At 45.6% G+C, this 18,517-nt stretch overlaps 4 protein-coding genes across 5 annotated transcripts; 3 read left to right on the top strand and 1 right to left on the bottom strand.

Moving 5' to 3' along the window:
* Nucleotides 1-1,246: 1,246 nt before the first annotated feature.
* Nucleotides 1,247-1,982, bottom strand: LOC123167192 (uncharacterized). The gene is made up of 2 exons (XM_044585025.1): nucleotides 1,551-1,982; nucleotides 1,247-1,474 (listed from the first exon to the last, which is right to left on the bottom strand). The coding sequence occupies exons 1-2, from the start codon at nucleotides 1,980-1,982 to the stop codon at nucleotides 1,247-1,249; spliced, it is 660 nt and encodes a 219-aa protein (XP_044440960.1).
* Nucleotides 1,983-3,186: 1,204 nt separating this feature from the next.
* On the top strand, nucleotides 3,187-6,369 carry LOC123167190 (uncharacterized). Its single transcript, XM_044585022.1, has 4 exons — nucleotides 3,187-3,336; nucleotides 4,324-4,468; nucleotides 4,553-4,879; nucleotides 5,501-6,369. The coding sequence occupies exons 2-4, from the start codon at nucleotides 4,325-4,327 to the stop codon at nucleotides 6,143-6,145; spliced, it is 1,116 nt and encodes a 371-aa protein (XP_044440957.1). The 5' UTR covers nucleotides 3,187-3,336; nucleotide 4,324; the 3' UTR covers nucleotides 6,146-6,369.
* A 741-nt stretch (nucleotides 6,370-7,110) lies between these two features.
* LOC123167191 (protein FAR1-RELATED SEQUENCE 6) lies at nucleotides 7,111-9,805 on the top strand. Of its 2 annotated transcripts, XM_044585023.1 has the most exons (5): nucleotides 7,111-7,266; nucleotides 7,532-7,607; nucleotides 8,209-8,580; nucleotides 8,684-8,971; nucleotides 9,063-9,805. In XM_044585023.1, the coding sequence occupies exons 3-5, from the start codon at nucleotides 8,497-8,499 to the stop codon at nucleotides 9,663-9,665; spliced, it is 975 nt and encodes a 324-aa protein (XP_044440958.1). In that variant the 5' UTR covers nucleotides 7,111-7,266; nucleotides 7,532-7,607; nucleotides 8,209-8,496; the 3' UTR covers nucleotides 9,666-9,805. The 2 variants fall into 2 exon arrangements, with proteins under 2 accessions (XP_044440958.1, XP_044440959.1); XM_044585024.1 differs by lacking the exons at nucleotides 7,111-7,266; nucleotides 7,532-7,607 and having other exon boundaries at nucleotides 7,620-8,580.
* Nucleotides 9,806-11,353: 1,548 nt separating this feature from the next.
* On the top strand, nucleotides 11,354-12,468 carry LOC123167189 (60S ribosomal protein L22). The gene has a single exon (XM_044585021.1). The coding sequence runs from the start codon at nucleotides 11,485-11,487 to the stop codon at nucleotides 12,247-12,249; it is 765 nt and encodes a 254-aa protein (XP_044440956.1). The 5' UTR covers nucleotides 11,354-11,484; the 3' UTR covers nucleotides 12,250-12,468.
* Nucleotides 12,469-18,517: the final 6,049 nt, after the last annotated feature.

Below are 18,517 nucleotides of genomic sequence, written 5' to 3'. Positions count from 1 at the left end.
TATTACTCCTGTAAAATATTTCAAGAGCCCGTGGCAACGCACGGGCATTCTACTAGTATGATGTGGCCACCGAGCAAGCAAGCTTTTGGAGCGGCGAGGCCCATACTCGTACCATGCCATCATCATCGTGGGCAACACAAGAGACAAGTCGCCGTTGTTCAGAAGAAAAAAAAGACAAGTGGCCATGGTGGCATACGTTTATCCTTCCCTTTTTTTCCCGAAGGACATCATGAATAATATTTTTTAAAAAAATTAGCTTTATTGTTTATATTAACTTAAAAACCATAGTTAGCTCTTTTTTTGAGGGGAAAAAACCATAGTTAGCTAGCACTTGAGAAGAAGCTAGCCCACAGACAAACACACGTACAGCTGGGTCGTTGCGAACAGGCCCATCCGGAGAAGAACCTAGCCTCTCCGGCAGCCCAGGCCCGGCCCAGTTCCCCAGGAGAGGCGGAGGCCCAGCCCGACCCACGCGTCCTCCCGGAAGTCCGCGGTCGCCTTGTCGCGTGCCGGCCGCGCTTCCTCTCCTCTCCCCATCGAAAAAAGTATAGATAACCCCCACAACTATTCCATTTGGATCACATAACCCCCTCATCTTTAAAACAGGGTTCTTAATCCCCTAAACTATCCCAAACCGGACAAATCACCCCCTAACCTTCACTTTAGCGGTATGGGACGGTGGTTTTGCATACGTGGCGTCTGGCTTGGGCCCGCCGGCTGGCCACGTCGGACAGGGGCTGCTGGGTGCGGTCTAAAACGACCCCCCCAGCCGGTTGGACCCAAATCAGCCGCCGCCGCCGCTTTTGTAGCTTTTGTACTGGAACGCAATGCTGTGTGAGCTTTGTACTGATTTTCAGATTTAAGATATGAGCATTGAACTGCAAAGAAATGTCATGTTTGTTCATTGTAATGTTCATTTCACAGCAAATTCAGAAGTTAACAACAATGTTACTGTATTTTATCGCAACTGTACAAATTAATGAGATCAAATTCAGAAATTTACAGCAATGAGTTAAACCTGACATATGACACTTTCGGTAAGCTTCATGTCACATAATAATCTTTACTCATAAGTTTCACATAATAATCTTTACTCATAAGTAATCAGACAAATGCTTAAGGTCTTTGACATACTAAACCAGATAAATGCTTAAGGTCTTTGACATACTAAACATCCACAAAAGGCTGGAGACACTCAATTTTCAGATGAACAAAATGCGCGCACACTGAGAAGCAAGCTGGACATTCAATGTTCCCCAGTTAGAAACCATTGAAACCTGTTCTGACTTGGCACTTGCTGTGAGCCTGAAGTTACTTGAACTCTTGGAGCAGGCTGTGAGCTTGAACCTGCCCTGTTGTGATTCCTTCTCTGGGTTCCCCTTCCAACAGGTTGAGAAGCAGTTTTGGGCATTGAAGTTGGCCTTGCTGGACTATGCGCTGCTTGCTTCTTTGTCCTCTTTCCTGGGTGTGGCACCTGACAAACATAATTATTAGTACTATTTTTAGAAGTGAACAAATATTACTGTTAAAGTTCAGACATAACTAATTACCTGTGTGTTGTTTACTAAATCTTTTTGCTGTTTTTTCCTTGCTCTTTTTGCTGCTCTTGTGTAGCTAGCATTTTGTTTCTGACCTTTATTTGGATTTTTCTCACAGGTTCTTTTGTTATGAGAAAAGCTCCCACACATAGAACATGCAATTTTAATGCCTTTCTTTGAAAGCTTGTTCCCCTGAGGTTTCTCACCTTCTTCTCTTCTTCTTTTTGTCTTCTTTCTTCCTGGCATTACCCTATGAGGAGGTGGATGAGGTTTTGGCATGTCAGCAACTGGCCAACTCTCTTTTCCCTCCACTGGTTGCAAGACATGGTTATATATCTTGTCGTACTCAGAGATCTTGTAGCATGGGGCAATGTAATCATCTATCAGTCCAGAGATTGTGTAAATTGCACTGATTGCATGGTGTACCTTCTCCATCTGAATCATCTAGCCAAGAGTTTTCAGGCACTGCCTTCATCATATGACATATCGTCATCACTTTCAAAGTATGGTGTACCTTCTCCATCTGAATCATCTAGCCAAGAGTTTTCAGGCACAATAAAATCATCAGACACATTGCATGTTTTGCCCTCATCTTCTCTCAACATGTTCTTTCTCACTTTCTCCTTCAATTCTTTTGCATATTTTCTCATCTCCAAGACCTCATCATCAGATGCTGAGCTGTTGCTTTCTGAAGGGGGGATAGCATAGTCACTATCAGATAAATCACTGCCACTATTTACTTCCTCCTCAACTACACTTGATTTTCCTCTACTAACTGTTAATTTAGATGTCCTTCTAGGCTGGTAATACATGTTGGAAAATTTCCAAGGTTCTGGTTCTTCCATGTGCCCCTCTGCACCTACATATTGGTGCTGCTCCTCTGCACCTACATATTGTTGCTGCTCCTCTGCATTTGCATGAACCTGCTGCTCCTCTGAATGTTGTTGCTGCTCTTCTCTAACTGAATTGTGCTGCTGCTCTTGTGCATACTCATCCTCCCAGTAACTGCTGCTCTTGCTGCTCTTCTCCATGCCTCAGATCTGTCCACAAAATTAAAAGAATCTGAATTAAAAAACACTCCTTCAATTTTAGTTCTAGTCGAATCAACCCTAAATCAAATAATTTGAGTGTACCATAATCAATTAATCGTACATATCATGGTGGCAGTAAACCAAATCAATAATTCCATACATGACAGACGTAAGATAATCTGGAACCAAAATCCATGAAATCCCCCAAACCCTGGAAACCCCAACCTAAAACAGAGAAAATACAAAGGTATTGCAATACATGTTTGGGCATCCATCTTCGGTGACTGACCTGCTCGCCGCGCCGCCGTCCGATACTCACTTCATGCCGCCGACCATCATCCCTAAACCTCGTCGCCGCCGTCTCTCAGAGAAGGAGATCGTGTTGGAGATGAAGAGAAGGGAGGCGAACAGGCTGGGTTTGGGTCGAACCGGCTCGGGGGCGTCGTTTTAGACCACACCCAGCAACCCCTGTTCCACGTGGCCAGCCTGTGGGCCCAAGCCAGATGCCACGTATGCAAAACCACCGTCCCATACCGCTAAAGTGAAGGTTAGGGGGTGATTTGTCCGGTTTAGGATAGTTTAGGGGATTAAGAACCCTGTTTTAAAGATGAGGGGGTTATGTGATCCAAATGGAATAGTTGTGGGGGTTATCTATACTTTTTTCCTCCCCATCACCGCGCTGTGCCCACCACACGACTCCTCTCCCCCCACCACCGCACGGACGGAGCCAAGCACGCAGGCGAGCAGCTCTCCAGCGACTCGGCGAGGTAAACCTTCCCACCGCTGCCTCCTCCCTTCCGGTAGCCCTCTCCGCGAGCAGCTCCGGTGCCGTACGCCGGGTTAGCCTCGTCGCCCGACGCGTTAGGATTTGGGCGGGATCTGGCGGCGATCCGTCCGTCGGCGCGGCCGACGGGGATCGCGGGCGCAGGGCGCTCAGTCCCGCCTGCACGGGGCAGGCGCGGATCTGGGCTCCCGTGCCCTCGGATCCAATTCGGTCAGGCGCCCGCGGTCCAGGCGGATTCGGGAAGAATCCGCTTCCCCCCGACCAGTTGCTGGCAGGGGTGGGGTGGGATGGGTATCCAGGAAGGCATGTGGTTGTCCGATTCCGGTGGTTGCGCAGATCTCTCGCCGGTCGGGCGTGGCTGCTCAGTGTTTTGATCTGGGATCTCGGGGTGCTGCACGATTTTGTCATGCCTGGTCTGGGGACTCCTCCATCTCGGCCGCGAGCAATGGACATTCTGATATATTTTAGTGCTGTAGGTGTATTTCGAGAAGAATATGACAAATGTAATTGGCTTATGATCTTGTATGCAACTCTCATGGAGGATTGAGTAGCCACTGAAATACTAGCAAACTCTATGCGTGGTAAGAAACTGATAATAACCAGCCGTTGCTGTCTGGCATGAAACGTACCTAAAGCGCACAACAGCGATAGCGCCCAGCCTTGTATGTTAACGTCTACTCTGGTCCTTGGACTGAACCATTGATAATAGATCGTCCTGCCCCTCACATTCACGCGGTATCTTTGGGTAGGTGCTGAGTTTTTTCAGTTACCCTGGTGATAGATAATATGTGCCCTGATTCTTATAATTATTTAGTGAAGACACGCGTGTGAGTTTCCTGCACATCAGTTATGCTTCTCTGGAACTACATTTAGTACATTATGATGCATCCATTCGGTTTCCTGAACCTCATCCTGGATCGATCGCATTTCTGTTCTGTAGCTAATGTTTATTTTATATGGCTTCTCCCAGGATGGAAATGCTCTTCAGCAGCCTGTTCTGTGACTCAGCATCATCGGAGAACTTTTCTGGTCATCCCGGTGTTGAGAGATGCCCGTTCCTGAGGAACATCAATGGAGCTACAACCTTTTCATTTTCTTCTGCTTTGCCTGTAGCTGTAAGATCTGCCTCTTATGTTGTTTTGTGATTACGGTGACCAAAGGTAGTGCAATTTTCCTTGACAACATGTGTTGTTCTGCAGGCCCGAGGGGGCAAAGGTCCGATCTTTGAGGATGGACCAGGCTTTGAGTCGGCATTCAAGCTTTTCCATGGACAGGATGGGATAGTTCCCCTTTCAGGAAGATCATATGTGCCTGATGAGAACCGCAGTGAGAGCACTGATGTCAAGCCTGAACCTGCTCTGCCCTTTAATCCATTGGCTGCTAGAGCCGCTACCATAAGTCTATCAGCATTTGGACCATTTGGGTTTAACTTCTTTAATGGCAAGGGCAAAAAGCAGAACAAGAAGCCCAACAATCTAGACCAGTCACACAAGAAGCCCAACAAGCCAGATCAGAATTCCATGAAAGTAATGCCCCCGTTCCCTTCTCATTCTCCCTCTTGATTTGCAATTACTGAGTGGGTTTCTTGCTGTCTAACTGGCCTGCAAATAAGAAACCATGAGCCACATGACACACAGCTTTTTACTGTAACTGTAAGAGAAATGTAAAATGTTATTAGTTGATTTAGAAATAGCAAGGAGCTTTTAATACAGCATAAAAGCTGAGTCGTGATTGGTTAAGTCTTCGCTACACTTACCACATGCAAATAGTATTAACATTGTATAAACAAAGGAAAAACTACCTCTCATTTTGTCTCCTCTGTACCGCAAGACTTGCTATGTAATGTTAGTTAAGCTCTGCATATGTTATCCCTTGTGCTCCATTACTTCGACTTCCATCTAACCGTGATTCCGTGCTAACTGTGACTTACAATGCATCATTTTCTCCCAAGTTACAAGTTCATGATTATTTTTTTGTAAAACTTTGTCTTTTTTCTTTTCTTTGAAGTGAATAATTGTGATTCCATTACCATGTTTAGCTTCTTTTGATAGTCAAGTGCTAGTGTTGATCAGAAAGGCACTTATGTGTAACCAATATTTTCATATATCCAACTAGTTTGCTCATGTTCTCCTCTGTATTCTTATCAGCAAAAAGGAGGCAACCCACCATCCCACGAGGCAATGAGCGATGAATGGCTAGAAAATGGGCAGTGCCCACTTGCCCGTTCTTACCGGGCAATGAGTGGCGTTCTGCCCCTTGTCGCCAAGGCTCTACAGCCACCAGCTGGTATGAAGCTGAAGTGCCCGCCTGCGATTGTTGCTGCACGAGCAGCCCTTGCACGCACAACCCTCGTGAAGTCCCTCCGTCCCCAGCCCCTGCCTGCAAAGATGGTAGCCATCGCAATGCTCGGAATGGCAGCGAACGTCCCTCTAGGGGTGTGGCGCGAGCACACCAAGAAATTCTCCCCCCAGTGGTTCGCAGCAGTCCATGCTGCCGTTCCGTTCATTGCGATGCTGAGGAAGTCCGTCAACATGCCCAGGACCGCGATGGTGTTCACCATAGCAGCCTCCATCCTCGGGCAGACCATCGGGTCTAGGGCCGAGCGCATCCGCCTGAAGACTCTGGCTGCAAAGGGCACTGCCGGCCCCGCCACCGCAGTCACTGTCATGTATCCAGACAAGGGCGGCAGCTGCAGCGATGCCGAGGGCAAGGCGTGGGATCCTCTTGCACTGAAGATGCCTGGCTCTGCTAACGCCGGCGCTCCTGCACCAACCCCTAGCATGTGCTTCTAACCGCGGAATTTAGCGGCCAGGTACCGATTTCTATTTATCGTGTATGTAATTGCCTTGCCTGTTCCCAGAAAGCAGAGCTGTTTGTGATATTTTCTGAGGATGAGGCAAGTGGAATAAGGTGCTATATTACCATGTCCTGCTGTGAACCTGTCATTGTGTGTCGTCAGTCCATGCATCTGTAATCTGATGCTGATATATATGATATATGTACCCAGAAACAATTATATTGTGGTTGTCCTTAAAGCGATTTGTTATGCTGTGTCTGAAACTTTGGTTGTTACAGAATAGAGCTTCCTCCCTATATATATATATACAAGATGTATTTTAACAGTGCAAATTCAAGCCTTGACTGTACACTTCTTCTACAACATTTTTTCTTGCTAATGGTTACAAAGGCACAATCGTGAGAAAGTAATTCGCTATCACAAGAAAGTAGTTTTGAATACAAGGCCTTTGATATAAGTTATGTACAGGCAGTGTGTGCATTTTTGGTCAGAGATTGGATGCCGACAGTCCAGTAGTATCCCATATTATACTACTGAACTATTAGAGCATCTCCAATAAATGGTGTAAAATTCATCATCAAATTGTGGTGCTTTGAGTAAAAATTTACATGGCCAAATTTTGGTTTTTTACCTCATCAAAAACCTCCAACTCCAACAGATGATGTAAATAGGTGTTGCAAAATATAGAGCAGCGTTACTGAGATGGGCGGCATCTGAACATGTTATCTTGGTGGTACGTCCAGCTATAGGGATTTGCGCTAGTGTGTCCGTGGCAGGAAATACGTGTGGAAGAAATTGATGTCGACTGGCGGTATACGGGGATAAACAGTGATGTACGCCAGCGTCCAGGGCTCGGTTTTTTTTAAATACACGTTACCCTGACGAGCCGAGCCGTGGATCGGATCCGTCATGAGAACCTGACCCAAGGATCAGAAACGTAATCGCGCCGTCTGCCGCTGCGTAGCCGAGCCGAATTTAGCAGAATATCTTTTTTCCTTGCCTTATCCAGCGGACTGCTGCTGTTCCACACTCCATAGCCACTCCTTGTACAGCTCCGTGGAAGAGGTCCAAAATAGACAAAATTTCAGCAAGCTCGATGCATGTCAACAGGCAAAGGTGATTCTAGTTGCTTCTATCTACTCTGTACTAGCTAACCAGCTCACTTATCCATGTATTGACATATGCACGTACTGAAATTGGAAGTATACGAGCTGTCCAGCTTCATCTATACACCTTCTCTGCTTTTTAATCACATAAGTGTAGGTGAAATCACGAATTGGCGAACAATCCTTTCAAATTTAGTGCCCAAGACCATATTTAACTGGAAAGCTAAACCGTGAAAAACTTACCAGCAACTAATCAGTATCTTTCTTGACGGCAGAACAGTTCCACATCTAACATCAAAAGGAATAGTAAGGTGAATTACTACATCTCAAAGGGAAGTATTACATCCGAAGGTAATTGTTTTGTAGAGCAATCCTCAGAAGCAAAGTTTATATAGAGCTATTCAAAAGTGTTTCTCTTGTAGTCTTGTGCATGACTTGATTGGCTACCCAAGTCCTGAAAAAAGAAAGGAATGATTTTGTATGAGAAATAAACTTGAATTTGAGAGTATGACTTGTAAGTGAAACAATACCTTAGCGGGCAGCTGGTCATTTTGATTTGTTGGCCATCCTGAGCCCGGCAACACAACAGAAGTACAGAACTCTACATTGTTAATCCAAAAGTTAATGCAAGTGAATGACCCGCACATGCTCGTCTTAATTTTAAACAATTAATCTCTATCATTAGAGTTGGCAAAAGGATAATATGTCCAACGAGAAATCTCATGCAGTAAAATTTAAAATAAACTTAGGTGCTATTCTGTTAGTGGTGAACTTTGATTCTAAGTAAGATTGAGCTGATGTCTCGTTATTAAATCAACTCATGATGCTGATGTATAATATCTCCCTCTTTTATTAAATTTTCCATGACTAATCTGCCATATACTGATGAATAAGCAGCAAATAAATGCAGATGATTCAGAGTTTCCAACCTTAAGCATATTTGTTTATCTAGACAGAAACAGGGTAATGATATAGCTGGCACTGAAGGAAATAAAATTACAGTGGAATGCTGAAGGATTAATTTGCATGTCCATGTTCTTAAGAAAGCAAAAGAGAATCTTGGCTCACTATACACCAACAAGAGCGAGTTCAGGGCTGAATTCCATAAAGTGGTGAATCACATGACAAGTGTTGAAGAATTTGAGGCTGCCTGGGTATACTTGTTGAAAAATACAATTTGAAGTCCCACAATTACAAGACAAGCCAGTTCGAGATACGTCGCAAATGGGCATCAAGCCCAATGCATGTGTTCGTCCGTCAGTACACGAGGCTACAATTCGACCGGGGATCAGATGAAAGCTACCAAGAAAACAGGACAAGGATTGTAAGCCGAATTTATGTACATTGTCTTTCATATTTGTTGCTCTGGTTTTTGTATATATCAGCCAACAGAATTAACAAATTATCTCTTTTTTGGTGCTACTCAGAGTAGTGCTATGATGAGGACAAACGTTGCTATCGAAAGGCACGCGAGTAAGGTTTACACGAGAAAGATGTTCGAACAATTTGGTGAGAATCTGTTTGAAGGTGGATCATACCAAGTCGAGGAGATTGAAAAGAAAAAGAAAAATATCGCAAGGCACAACGACGCCTTAAAACGAGAGAAGTGGAGTAAGGTCGAATACGAGGTGACCATATCAGATGAAGTTGACTGGTTTGAATGTGAATGTGGGCAGTTTGCCCACATGGGAATGCTTCGCTGCCATGCTTTGAAGGTTACTTTCTGACATGACATTATGCAGGGGTTGTTCTATCTATTGTTTGCTATCACCCGTGGTGCTTAGCGATTTTTGCTCGTGTGCGCAGGTGGTGAACCACGTTGGTGTACCGGAGATACCCAAGCGGCACATCCTAAAAAGGTGGGCGAAAGATGATAGAGACATCTTGCCACAACACATAGCTCACTTTCAAAAGGATCAGGCTGCGAATCAATGTTTTACCTGTCGGAGCTCAACCCTGTACCTGCACGCCATGGAACTGGTGAGGATTGGAGACTCATCAATCTCTGCCTACGAGCTCGTATTTGGGAGGATCAAGGACTTAATCGTAGAGGTATCTCCGCTGGCGGAAAAGACGGATGGTCTAGGAATTGAGGATAGGATAGCTGCTGAATCAAGTCGAAAGAACAATGGCTCAGTAGGGGCAATCATAAACATTGATGCACAGATGGGTGACAATGAGAACAGCATGACTGCGTCTGGCAATTGGGATGCCCTCGCTGGTTTGTCTGCTCCAAGCAAGAAGCATGGTGTTGGCCGGCCGTGCTCGAGCAGAGAGAAAGTGTCATACGAAGGCTTGAGTAAGCGCACAAGGTTGTGCAGTATATGCAAGTTCCCAGGGCATAAGAGGACAATCTGCCTGTGCCAAAACAACCTCGCAAGACTGTTACGTGCAAGAACTGTTGTGTGATGGGACAACGTCGCACCTCCTGCATGAGGCCGCTTGTGCCCAACGCTTAGGACTTTTTTCATACCATGTGTAAAACTATAATAATCGAGGATTTTCTAGAGCGTTACTTGTGTCTGAACTTCCCCGCTTGTTCCTCCTGATTGTAAACAGTTGTTTTCAGATAAAGCCGTGGTGTCTGTCCTGATAAATCTGAATTTGCCAATCACTAATAACATCACAGCTAGCATAGTGTCAAAAACGTTCTTATATTCTGGGACAGAGGAAGTAGTTGACAGCTGATCAATAGTGCTTCAGTAATGTTGTTTGCCCACCTGGTTGTGCATAAAAATCACACTGCTGCTACTTATTCCGCTGGCATTTTCGAAAAAGGGTGTCTGGTAGAAAAGTTAATGCGCCCGTGAGAATAACGGGACGGGTAGGCTCAGAAAAATATCTGATCCATCCGCGTTTATCCCGTTCCGCTACGGCGTGGTCGTTGAGCTGCGCTTTAAAGCGCGGGACCCATCACCGAATACCATGAAAAAACAAGAGACGCATACGCTCAGGAATACAGATATACACGTGCATCCCAAGGACACCATCGGCTGAGATTCCGGCCTCAGCTGTTCCCTCGATCAGAAACGGATTTTCGTTGCAAAATACATCATGTTTGTCTTATGTGTGTCCTGTTTTACATCATCTCTTGGAGCACTTGGTGATGTAATTTTTGCTCTAGCCGCGTGGTCACCTGGTGATATAAAATTTGCTTGGGAGCATCAAGTGATGCAAATTTGCATCACTTGGAAGCCTATTTTACATCATGCTCTATTTGCGGGTAATTTTTTTTACATCTACATCATCTATTGGAACAGCGTTTTTGTCATCGTGTGATGTAAAAAGTGGTCCAGGACTATTTTACATCATCTATGCTCTTCAAAATGAAAATAATTAAAGGATAAAACTACGAAAATACAAAGGTGGACATGGTTCCACGTGCACCCATCACCCATTCCAAAATACTAGATTTTTTTAAAAATAGTAAAGAATTCAAACAATTTTAATATTCTATTTTTTCAAACTTTGTCGAATATTCTACTCACATGTGAAATTTCAAAAAAAAAAGACACATGTGGTATTCTTATTGAAGAAAACAAAATCGAATCTCAAAATCACGGATGTCATTTCTTCGTGAAACTCGACACGCAACATTCTTTTGATTTTATTATTTATTTACAATGGGGGCGTGTGGAACCAGGTTTCAAAAAACCATTGTCCCTAAAACTAACCCAAAGGTAATACTAATATTTTGTCTACCAAGTTTAAATGAATACACGACTTGTGTATAAACCAAACGAAGATATTACTTTGGGCCCACTGCACAGAGAGAGGTGAGGAAGCCTCCCAAGCAGGGCCCAGGCGCATAGAGAGGAGTGGGAACGAGAACGGCCTGCCAAGTGGGACCCAGTCGCAGAGAGAGGAGCGGGAACGGGAGCAGCCTGCCAAGTGGGACCGGAACGCATAGACAGAACGGGGCCCTCCCGCCTCCCGCCATCTCCATTCCCACGCCGCGGCGCCTTCCCGCGCAGACCCTGTTCCCCTCCCCGCGCCAAGTTTCTTTTACCGCCATTTTCTTGGCGCCAATGCCATCCCCTCTGCTCAATTTCCCGCCACGCGCGCCTCCCTCCCACCTATAAACCCCCTCGCCGGCCCCTCTCTCTCTCATCCATCCCCATCCCCACCGCCGCAATTCTCCCTACTCACCTTCATCCAGATCCACAGAGCGAGAGACAAGGGCCGCCGGATCAAGAGATCAAGAAGTTTCCGTCGGATCTCATTCACCATGGTGGTCGCGCTCGGTCCGGGCAGGTTCTACGGCGGCGGCCTGCCTCGCCCCCGCGTCTTCCCGGGCGACCGTGTCGACCCGCCGGCGCCCGTCACCGACGCGCTGCTCTGCTGGGCGCGGGACGCGCACTGGTCCATGGGCGGGCTCGGCGCCAAGCGCCTCCGCCTGCAGGGCCGCATCGAGGGCAACCTCATCAAGCTCCGCCGCACCGCGCGCCGCGACGCCAGGGTCTCCGCCAAGTCCGCCAAGGCCTCCAAGTCCAAGGTCCGCGCCGCGGGGCACGGGCCCGCGCCTGCCACCCTCGACGACGCGCTCGGCTCCGACGACGACGACTCCGAGGACGAGGCGGAGGTCGCGGCCCAGGAGAAGGCGATGCGGCGCGAGGTGGTGGATGATGATGAGGACTCCGAGTCCGGCGAGTCCGAGGGCGAGGGGGTGCCGCTCGTGACCATCGCCGCCGCCGCCAAGAGGAAGCGCGCCAGGAAGCTCTCCGACGAGTTCGACCGCATCGCCGCCGCGCAGCTCGAGGGCGGCGCGAAGAAGAAGCCCATGGCCGCGGCTCCGGCCAAGGCGTCGCTCAGGAAGAAGGCTGCTGCTTCTGCTGCGGCGGTTCCTGCTCCGGCCGCTGAGGCACCTGCCAAGAAGTCGCTGAAGAGGAAGGCGGTGGCGCCTGCGGCTGGTGCGGAGCCGAGGACGTCACCGAAGAGGAAGGCTCCGGAGGTGCCGGCGGCAAGGAGGACGTCGCCGAGGTCGAAGCACTGATGGATAGGTGCTCGTTTCCATTTGCAATCCCTGTTCTTGGTTCGTCAGATTGGTGGGTTTAGCGATTGAGGTGTGATCTTGAAGAGGCAGTATACTGTGTGTTTGTCGAAATGCTTGAATGGAATCTAGTGTCGTGCTTCTTTCTGTATATGAATCAAATCCCTCAAATGTCTTTGGTAAACTCTGAATTATCTTGAAATAATAGTTCCTGCACTGAGATATGAAAGTCTTCCTAAAATAACAATTGATGTATTGAGGCGTGGTCTGGAGATGCGATTACTGAGATTTGAAAATCAAGTGTCCATTTTTCTTTCTATATCTGATGAATCAAATTCCTTAAGAATTGTCTGATCAACTCTGAAAATACTATGTCCCCGTACTGTGTTCTTCAGTAAAATACTGAAATAATTTAGTAGTTCCAGTACTATGATCTGAAAATCTTTGATGCTGTTTCTTACATTTTCTTTATCAGTTGTTGATGTGAATTGCAAAATGAATTCAAGTGCAATTCCCTATCTGTTCTTGTTGCTACTGAGATGTGGAAACATTCCGTTTCTTGCTTATGTTTGATGCTTCTTCTATTAACATTATGTTTGCCGAGGTCGACGTGTGATCTTTGTTGAAATGCTGGAATGAAAAATTATGTCATGTTTCTTTCCATATCTAAATCAAATCCCTACAAAAAGCTGATCGAACCTAAAATTTTCTCAAATAATAGTTGCTGTGTGTTCATCGAAATGTTGGAAAAAATACAATGTCCATGTTTCTTTCTATATCTTAATCAAACCCCTGAAGTATTGTCTGGTCAACCCTGAAAAATAATACTCCGTATAATACTTCCTGTACTAAGATCTGAAAGTGTTCAATGTTGTTTCTTACATTTTGTTTATCAGGAACTGAACCCCTAGCTTGCCTATCGGGTCTCTCTCGCCACCCATCATCACCTCCTCGTCGTTGTCGGAGGCCTTCGGCAAAGCCCCGTCAGCGGTGGCCAGGACGCACACCAACCTCCTCTCTCAGCCATCCCCACCGCTGCCTCTGCTTCCCGGTGAAAGAGGATCTCAACGCTCATCGATCGCCACCACATCGCGCCTCCATGCGGCCTCCACTACCCTCGAGCGCATCCGCCTCCGCCTTTTGTGGATCCAGACGGTGCTCCACGCCTCGTTCTATGCCCTCCCTCCACTCCATCGCCCCTCCTCTGCCTTACCTATATAAGGTTTTTTTTTTGCTTCCGTTGCATGAGCTGGATTTTGATCGAAAAAACCTGGTTTTATGAGTTGTGGTATATATGTATTATTGTTGTTGTGCGCGAAGTATTTGTAATTTGTGATGTGATAATGACGCTTCACCATATAGCGTGCACATTTTCACGTGTATGTTTTGTGAAGGTGGAGTCTTGGTATCAATATTATGCGAAGGTTGCTAGATCAGCATAGTGTCGGTTTTGGGGGACGCGAATTTTTGGGACATGCGGCCACGCGATGCCGTAATCAAGTGCGTCCGCGTGCGCATCGCGATTGCTACTTAATATAGGCACATTCGCTATACCTGACATGTTAATCACCAGTGCCCGTGAATACTTCGCGTGATACGTCCCGCTAGTGGGCCAGAACTCAGAGTGCATTTATGTTCGTATGAATACAGGCTTGTCTGCCCATGTCACAGTTTGGGCAATGGCATAACTGCTTTTGTGATTGGCAGACATCATTAAGCACACGGACTCGCTGGTGACGTGTACTGTACTCAAGCTGTGGCCTTGGGAAAAGCGGAGACTTGCATAGTAGCATCTCACACACTATATCTGATCCTATGTCTTTTGTTTATTTGGGTATTATCGAACGCGCTGACATTTGTTCATCCTATTCATACATTAGCATGTCGACTTTTTTGAGGGAGAGTTCAGGTTTGGGGTGCTCACTGCATAAGGCCATGTCCATTAGCTATGCCCCGTGTCTGTTAGCTGGGTGGTATTTTCTCATCTCTCTCTCTTTCTCTCTCAGGTTAGCATTTTAATCTCAAATCGATCCCGTCTGGTTGATTCTTAGGTATGGCACTAGGCGGTCACATCTGTTTCGTCTGTTTGACCTTAGCATGAGCGATGGTTTGGGGAAAGTCCTGGGCATGGCTCTTTGACATCATCTCCATGTCCATTAATCCCTGTTGGGTGGCTGCATGGCTGTCAGGGGGCATTTATGCTTCATTGGCTGCCATTAAACGACTGACGGTAGCGCGTTAATATTTTATATCTGGTGGCTTAAAAGGGTCACTCCTTGCTGACTTGCATGGTTAGCCGCCCAACGGAAATTAAACTGTCTTACTGCTCTTTAAGTATAACATATCAATCTACTTTATTAGTATATGAGCACGCACAGCCCACTAGCAGTTACATGGAGCGACATGGTGCAGAAAATAAATACTTGTACTACATGTCACATGTCAGACCATCTAATGGGTTTATAGTGCTAAAAAAATGATGACGACGACGATCTTTTTGCTGTGTGGTTGAGTTTCAGTTGTTGTGGACGAAGAACATGGCCACAAGAGTGGCACGGGATGAAAAAGTTCGTAAGCCGCAAGAAGGGTCTACTCCTTGCTGATTCCTACACCCAGATCCTGCATCCTCCATGCCGCACACAAAAAAATTGGCCTGAGAACGATAGATGGATGGAAAGGTCGATGGCGAACTTACACCCCGTGTTGCACTCGGAGAGGAGCCACCAGCTGGGTTGCGGTGAAATGAGATGCAGGTGGTGTAGAGCTGCGTTGGGACATAGATGAACACATACTTCTCAACTGCCGTTAGTCTATGAGGTGAGGGCAAGAGAAGATGAGTTGAGCAGCCAAAACAGGTGGGGAGAAGAACACATGCTTCTGAGCCGCGGCAAGACTGAGAGAAATGGAGAAGGAGCAATGAGAAGGAGGGTTGGGCAGCAATGACAAGCTAGCCCGAAGTTTAAAAAGACAGTGGGGAGCGTGGTGCAGCAAGCTGTTGGAACTGGGATGTAAATGTAATGAATGCGCCCCTCACTTCAATGCCTGAGCCTGCCTTGCAGGCCATCTCCTGCAGATGTCAGTTGCAAATACGTGGGCTATACCAAATGGCATACGGGGAATAGAAAATGTTATACCGGTCATAAGTATTCGAGTTGCACGAATCACATGGAAACATGCGGTGTGGATAACGACCGCGCGTGGCCGCATGTCCACTCGCGATTTACCGCGGTCTTGGGGCGCTACACATGATACATGTTATTCTTGTAGTGTTTGTTGCTTTTGATTGTTGGTCATGATCAATCATCACACCATATGATAAAATGTGCATGGCACTCCATGTACTTGCATTTATAGAATTGCTCTATTGCTTCACTTATACTTCTTAGAGCATTGCGGTAGTCCTGTCTGAAATGATTAGAACTCTTTTGCTTTACTTTTTTTTAGATTTGAATAGTAATTGATAGTTGAGAATGGTTAATATGTTAGTGATAAAAATAATACGTATGCTTTGATGGTATAACTAAAATTGCATGAACTAATCTATAGTAATGTTAGAAAAGATTAGAAATCTCTCGGTCTATTTGTCTTTCTTTGGCCTAGTTTGATGGATGATCTTCATGATAAAGTTGTGTATGTTTGTTGGGTTCAATCTTGTGAGTAATCTACCCCAATGATAGAAAGTGAAAAGGGCTTGTGTTGTGATGTTGCCACTACAACAAAAAGATGATTGAGTGGTTTTCTTTTGAATGCAGGGTGAAGACAATATATCGTCAACATCATGTCATTATGCTTAATACACTACTCTGTTCTTTACTTAATACTTTGAGATGCATGCTAGATATCAGTACTGGAGTGGAGTATTAGTTGTAGATGCAGTTGAATTAATGGTCTATGGATGACCCGGCATGATACCTATATGCAATAATGCCATGTATAGTCATAATCATAAAAACTGTAATTTAATCGATACACAAGTGTAATTTGTTCACCACACCTTGCTATTTTTTTTCCAGAGAAACCACTAGTGAACGCATGGATCCCAGTCCATTCTTTTCCCATTACACTCAACCTCAATAACTTTGTTGTAATTTTTTCATTCCGTTATTTTATTTCCCTTGCAATCATATTTTTTCAAACACGAGTTGCATTAATCCTTGTAACTGGCAAGGCTACTAAGACTAACAATCTTACTAGTTTCATTGGGGGCCAAGGCAAGTTTTGTATTTGTGTGTGCAAATACTTATCATTTGATGTAGTTCAAAGCTCCTATTGGTTCGATAAACCTTAATGCCATCTACTTTGAGGGAAAATTGCCGATTGCTGCAAACCCTCGCACTTGGGGGCTCAACACCTTCCCTGGGAGGAAGCATTCAATAGTATGTCACACTTGGGAAAATCTGACAAAATTGCTTTCGTCCACAAGTTTGGGGCCTTGCCATCCAACCGGTTGTAAGCTTCTAAGGTTTGATCCCTGAGCTTGTCCCTGTTCAAGTTCCAACTATCCAGATTTGTTAACCTAGCAATGGCCCACAAAAGATTCTTCATTGTCTCACCTCTATACTTTTGATGGAAGTTTTGATATAGATGTTTAACACAGAGACTGTGTTCTGCATCTGGCCAAACCTTCTTGACAACTTTGTGATACTAACTTTACCATGAAGATTGGGTTGCTGCTATCCATCTCTAGATTAAATGCCCTAAATATACACCGCAACTTCTCAAACTCCTCTCTGGAAAGGTTTAGGTCATCATCATTCAAGGGATCATCTTTCTCAAAGATATCTTCTTGTTATTCATTGTTGTCATCTAGTACTACATCCACATGATGACCCATAAGTATAGGGGATCAATCTTAGTACTTTCGATAAGTAAGAGTGTCGAACCCAACGAGGAGCAGAAGGAAATGACAAGTGGTTTTCAGCAAGGTATTTTCTGCAAGCACTGAAATAGTCGGTAACAGGTTGTTTGATAGGAAGATAATTTGTAACAAACAAGTAACGGTAACGTTAAATAAAGTGCAGCAAGGTAGCCCAATCCTTTTGTGGCAAAGTACAGGCCAAAACGTCTCTTATAATAAGCAAAGTGTTCTTGAGGGCACACGGGAATTTCATCTAGTCACTTTCATCATGTTGGTTTGATTTGCATTCGCTACTTTGATAATTTGATATGTGGGTGGACCGGTGCTTGGGTGTTGTTCTTACTTGAGCAAACCTCCCACTTATGATTAACCCCCTCGCAAGCATCGGCAACTACGAGAAAAGTATTAAGATAAAATCTAACCATAACATTAAACATTTGGATCCAAATCTTGGTCCCTTACGAAGTAGCGCATAAAATAGGGTTTAAGCTTCTGTCACTCTAGGAACCCATCATCTAATAACTACTCCACAATGCATTCCCTTAGGAGTTAGGCCCAAAGATGGTGAAGTGCCATGTAGTCGACGTTCACATGACACCACTAAGGGAATCACAACATACATATCATCAAAATATCGAACACATATCAAGTTCACATGATTACTTGCGACATGACTTCTCCCGTGACCTCAAGAACAAAAGTAACTACTCACAAATGATATTCATGCTCAAGATCAGTGATGTGACGGTGGCCCGATCTTTCGATGAGAATGGGGATAATTATCGATTTGATGGATTTTGACCTTGACGATCCGGCTATACCGTACCCGACGATACGCCTCGACAATCGCTAAACCAATCTCCGATGGTTATTGACCTTGCCGTGGGCACGATCAACCTGAACAACGAGGTTCGAGTTCCCGCAAGCAACCGAAGAACCGGCAAGAACAAAGGTGAATTGCAATCTGAATTGCGGATGATAAATTGAGCACACAAACTAGATGAAAAGTTGGGGTTCCACTGTGGATCTGACAAGGCGGTAGTCCTACACGTCTCGTAGATGCGAATTGTAGCGATGGCTAGACAATACAATAAAACCCAAAAACTAAACCCTGGATTATGACGACTATTTATTAACGCAGGCAGATGTGTAGGCGTGTGAGCTGTCCCGGAGTCCATCTCCTCACGTCCGTGAAACTGGACCAGGCTGCACCGTGTGCCTTGTCTTGGGCTGCATGAAGTCTTTGGACACGCGTGCGTGCATGGCTTAGCAGGCCGGCCTTCCTTGTGACGTACATGCATGCGTAGAGCTCCCTCAGGTTGGTGCATGTAAACATGGATACGTGCATGGCCTTGTACGGTGGAAAATCATGGAGCCCTTCTTCCTTAAGTTGATGATATTAGCTCCCAAAGC

The sequence above is a fragment of the Triticum aestivum genome, chromosome 7D (genome assembly GCF_018294505.1).
Source record: "Triticum aestivum cultivar Chinese Spring chromosome 7D, IWGSC CS RefSeq v2.1, whole genome shotgun sequence".
Lineage (NCBI taxonomy): Eukaryota > Viridiplantae > Streptophyta > Magnoliopsida > Poales > Poaceae > Triticum > Triticum aestivum.
This window is presented reverse-complemented; position numbering and strand designations above follow the sequence as displayed.

What these genes read in the sequence shown, in the direction of transcription:
- LOC123167192 (XM_044585025.1), bottom strand. Translation starts at nt 1,982, where the DNA reads ATGATTCAGATGGAGAAGGTACACCATGCAATCAGTGCAATTTACACA. An exon ending in ATTTAGTAAACAACACACAG is followed by an intron (nt 1,475 to 1,550) that starts GTAATTAGTTAT and finishes TATGTTTGTCAG; the next exon opens with GTGCCACACCCAGGAAAGAG.
- LOC123167190 (XM_044585022.1), top strand. Translation starts at nt 4,325, where the DNA reads ATGGAAATGCTCTTCAGCAGCCTGTTCTGTGACTCAGCATCATCGGAG. An exon ending in CTTCTGCTTTGCCTGTAGCT is followed by an intron (nt 4,469 to 4,552) that starts GTAAGATCTGCC and finishes GTTGTTCTGCAG; the next exon opens with GCCCGAGGGGGCAAAGGTCC. An exon ending in CAGATCAGAATTCCATGAAA is followed by an intron (nt 4,880 to 5,500) that starts GTAATGCCCCCG and finishes TATTCTTATCAG; the next exon opens with CAAAAAGGAGGCAACCCACC.
- LOC123167191 (XM_044585023.1), top strand. Translation starts at nt 8,497, where the DNA reads ATGCATGTGTTCGTCCGTCAGTACACGAGGCTACAATTCGACCGGGGA. An exon ending in AAGAAAACAGGACAAGGATT is followed by an intron (nt 8,581 to 8,683) that starts GTAAGCCGAATT and finishes GGTGCTACTCAG; the next exon opens with AGTAGTGCTATGATGAGGAC. An exon ending in TTCGCTGCCATGCTTTGAAG is followed by an intron (nt 8,972 to 9,062) that starts GTTACTTTCTGA and finishes TCGTGTGCGCAG; the next exon opens with GTGGTGAACCACGTTGGTGT.
- LOC123167189 (XM_044585021.1), top strand. Translation starts at nt 11,485, where the DNA reads ATGGTGGTCGCGCTCGGTCCGGGCAGGTTCTACGGCGGCGGCCTGCCT.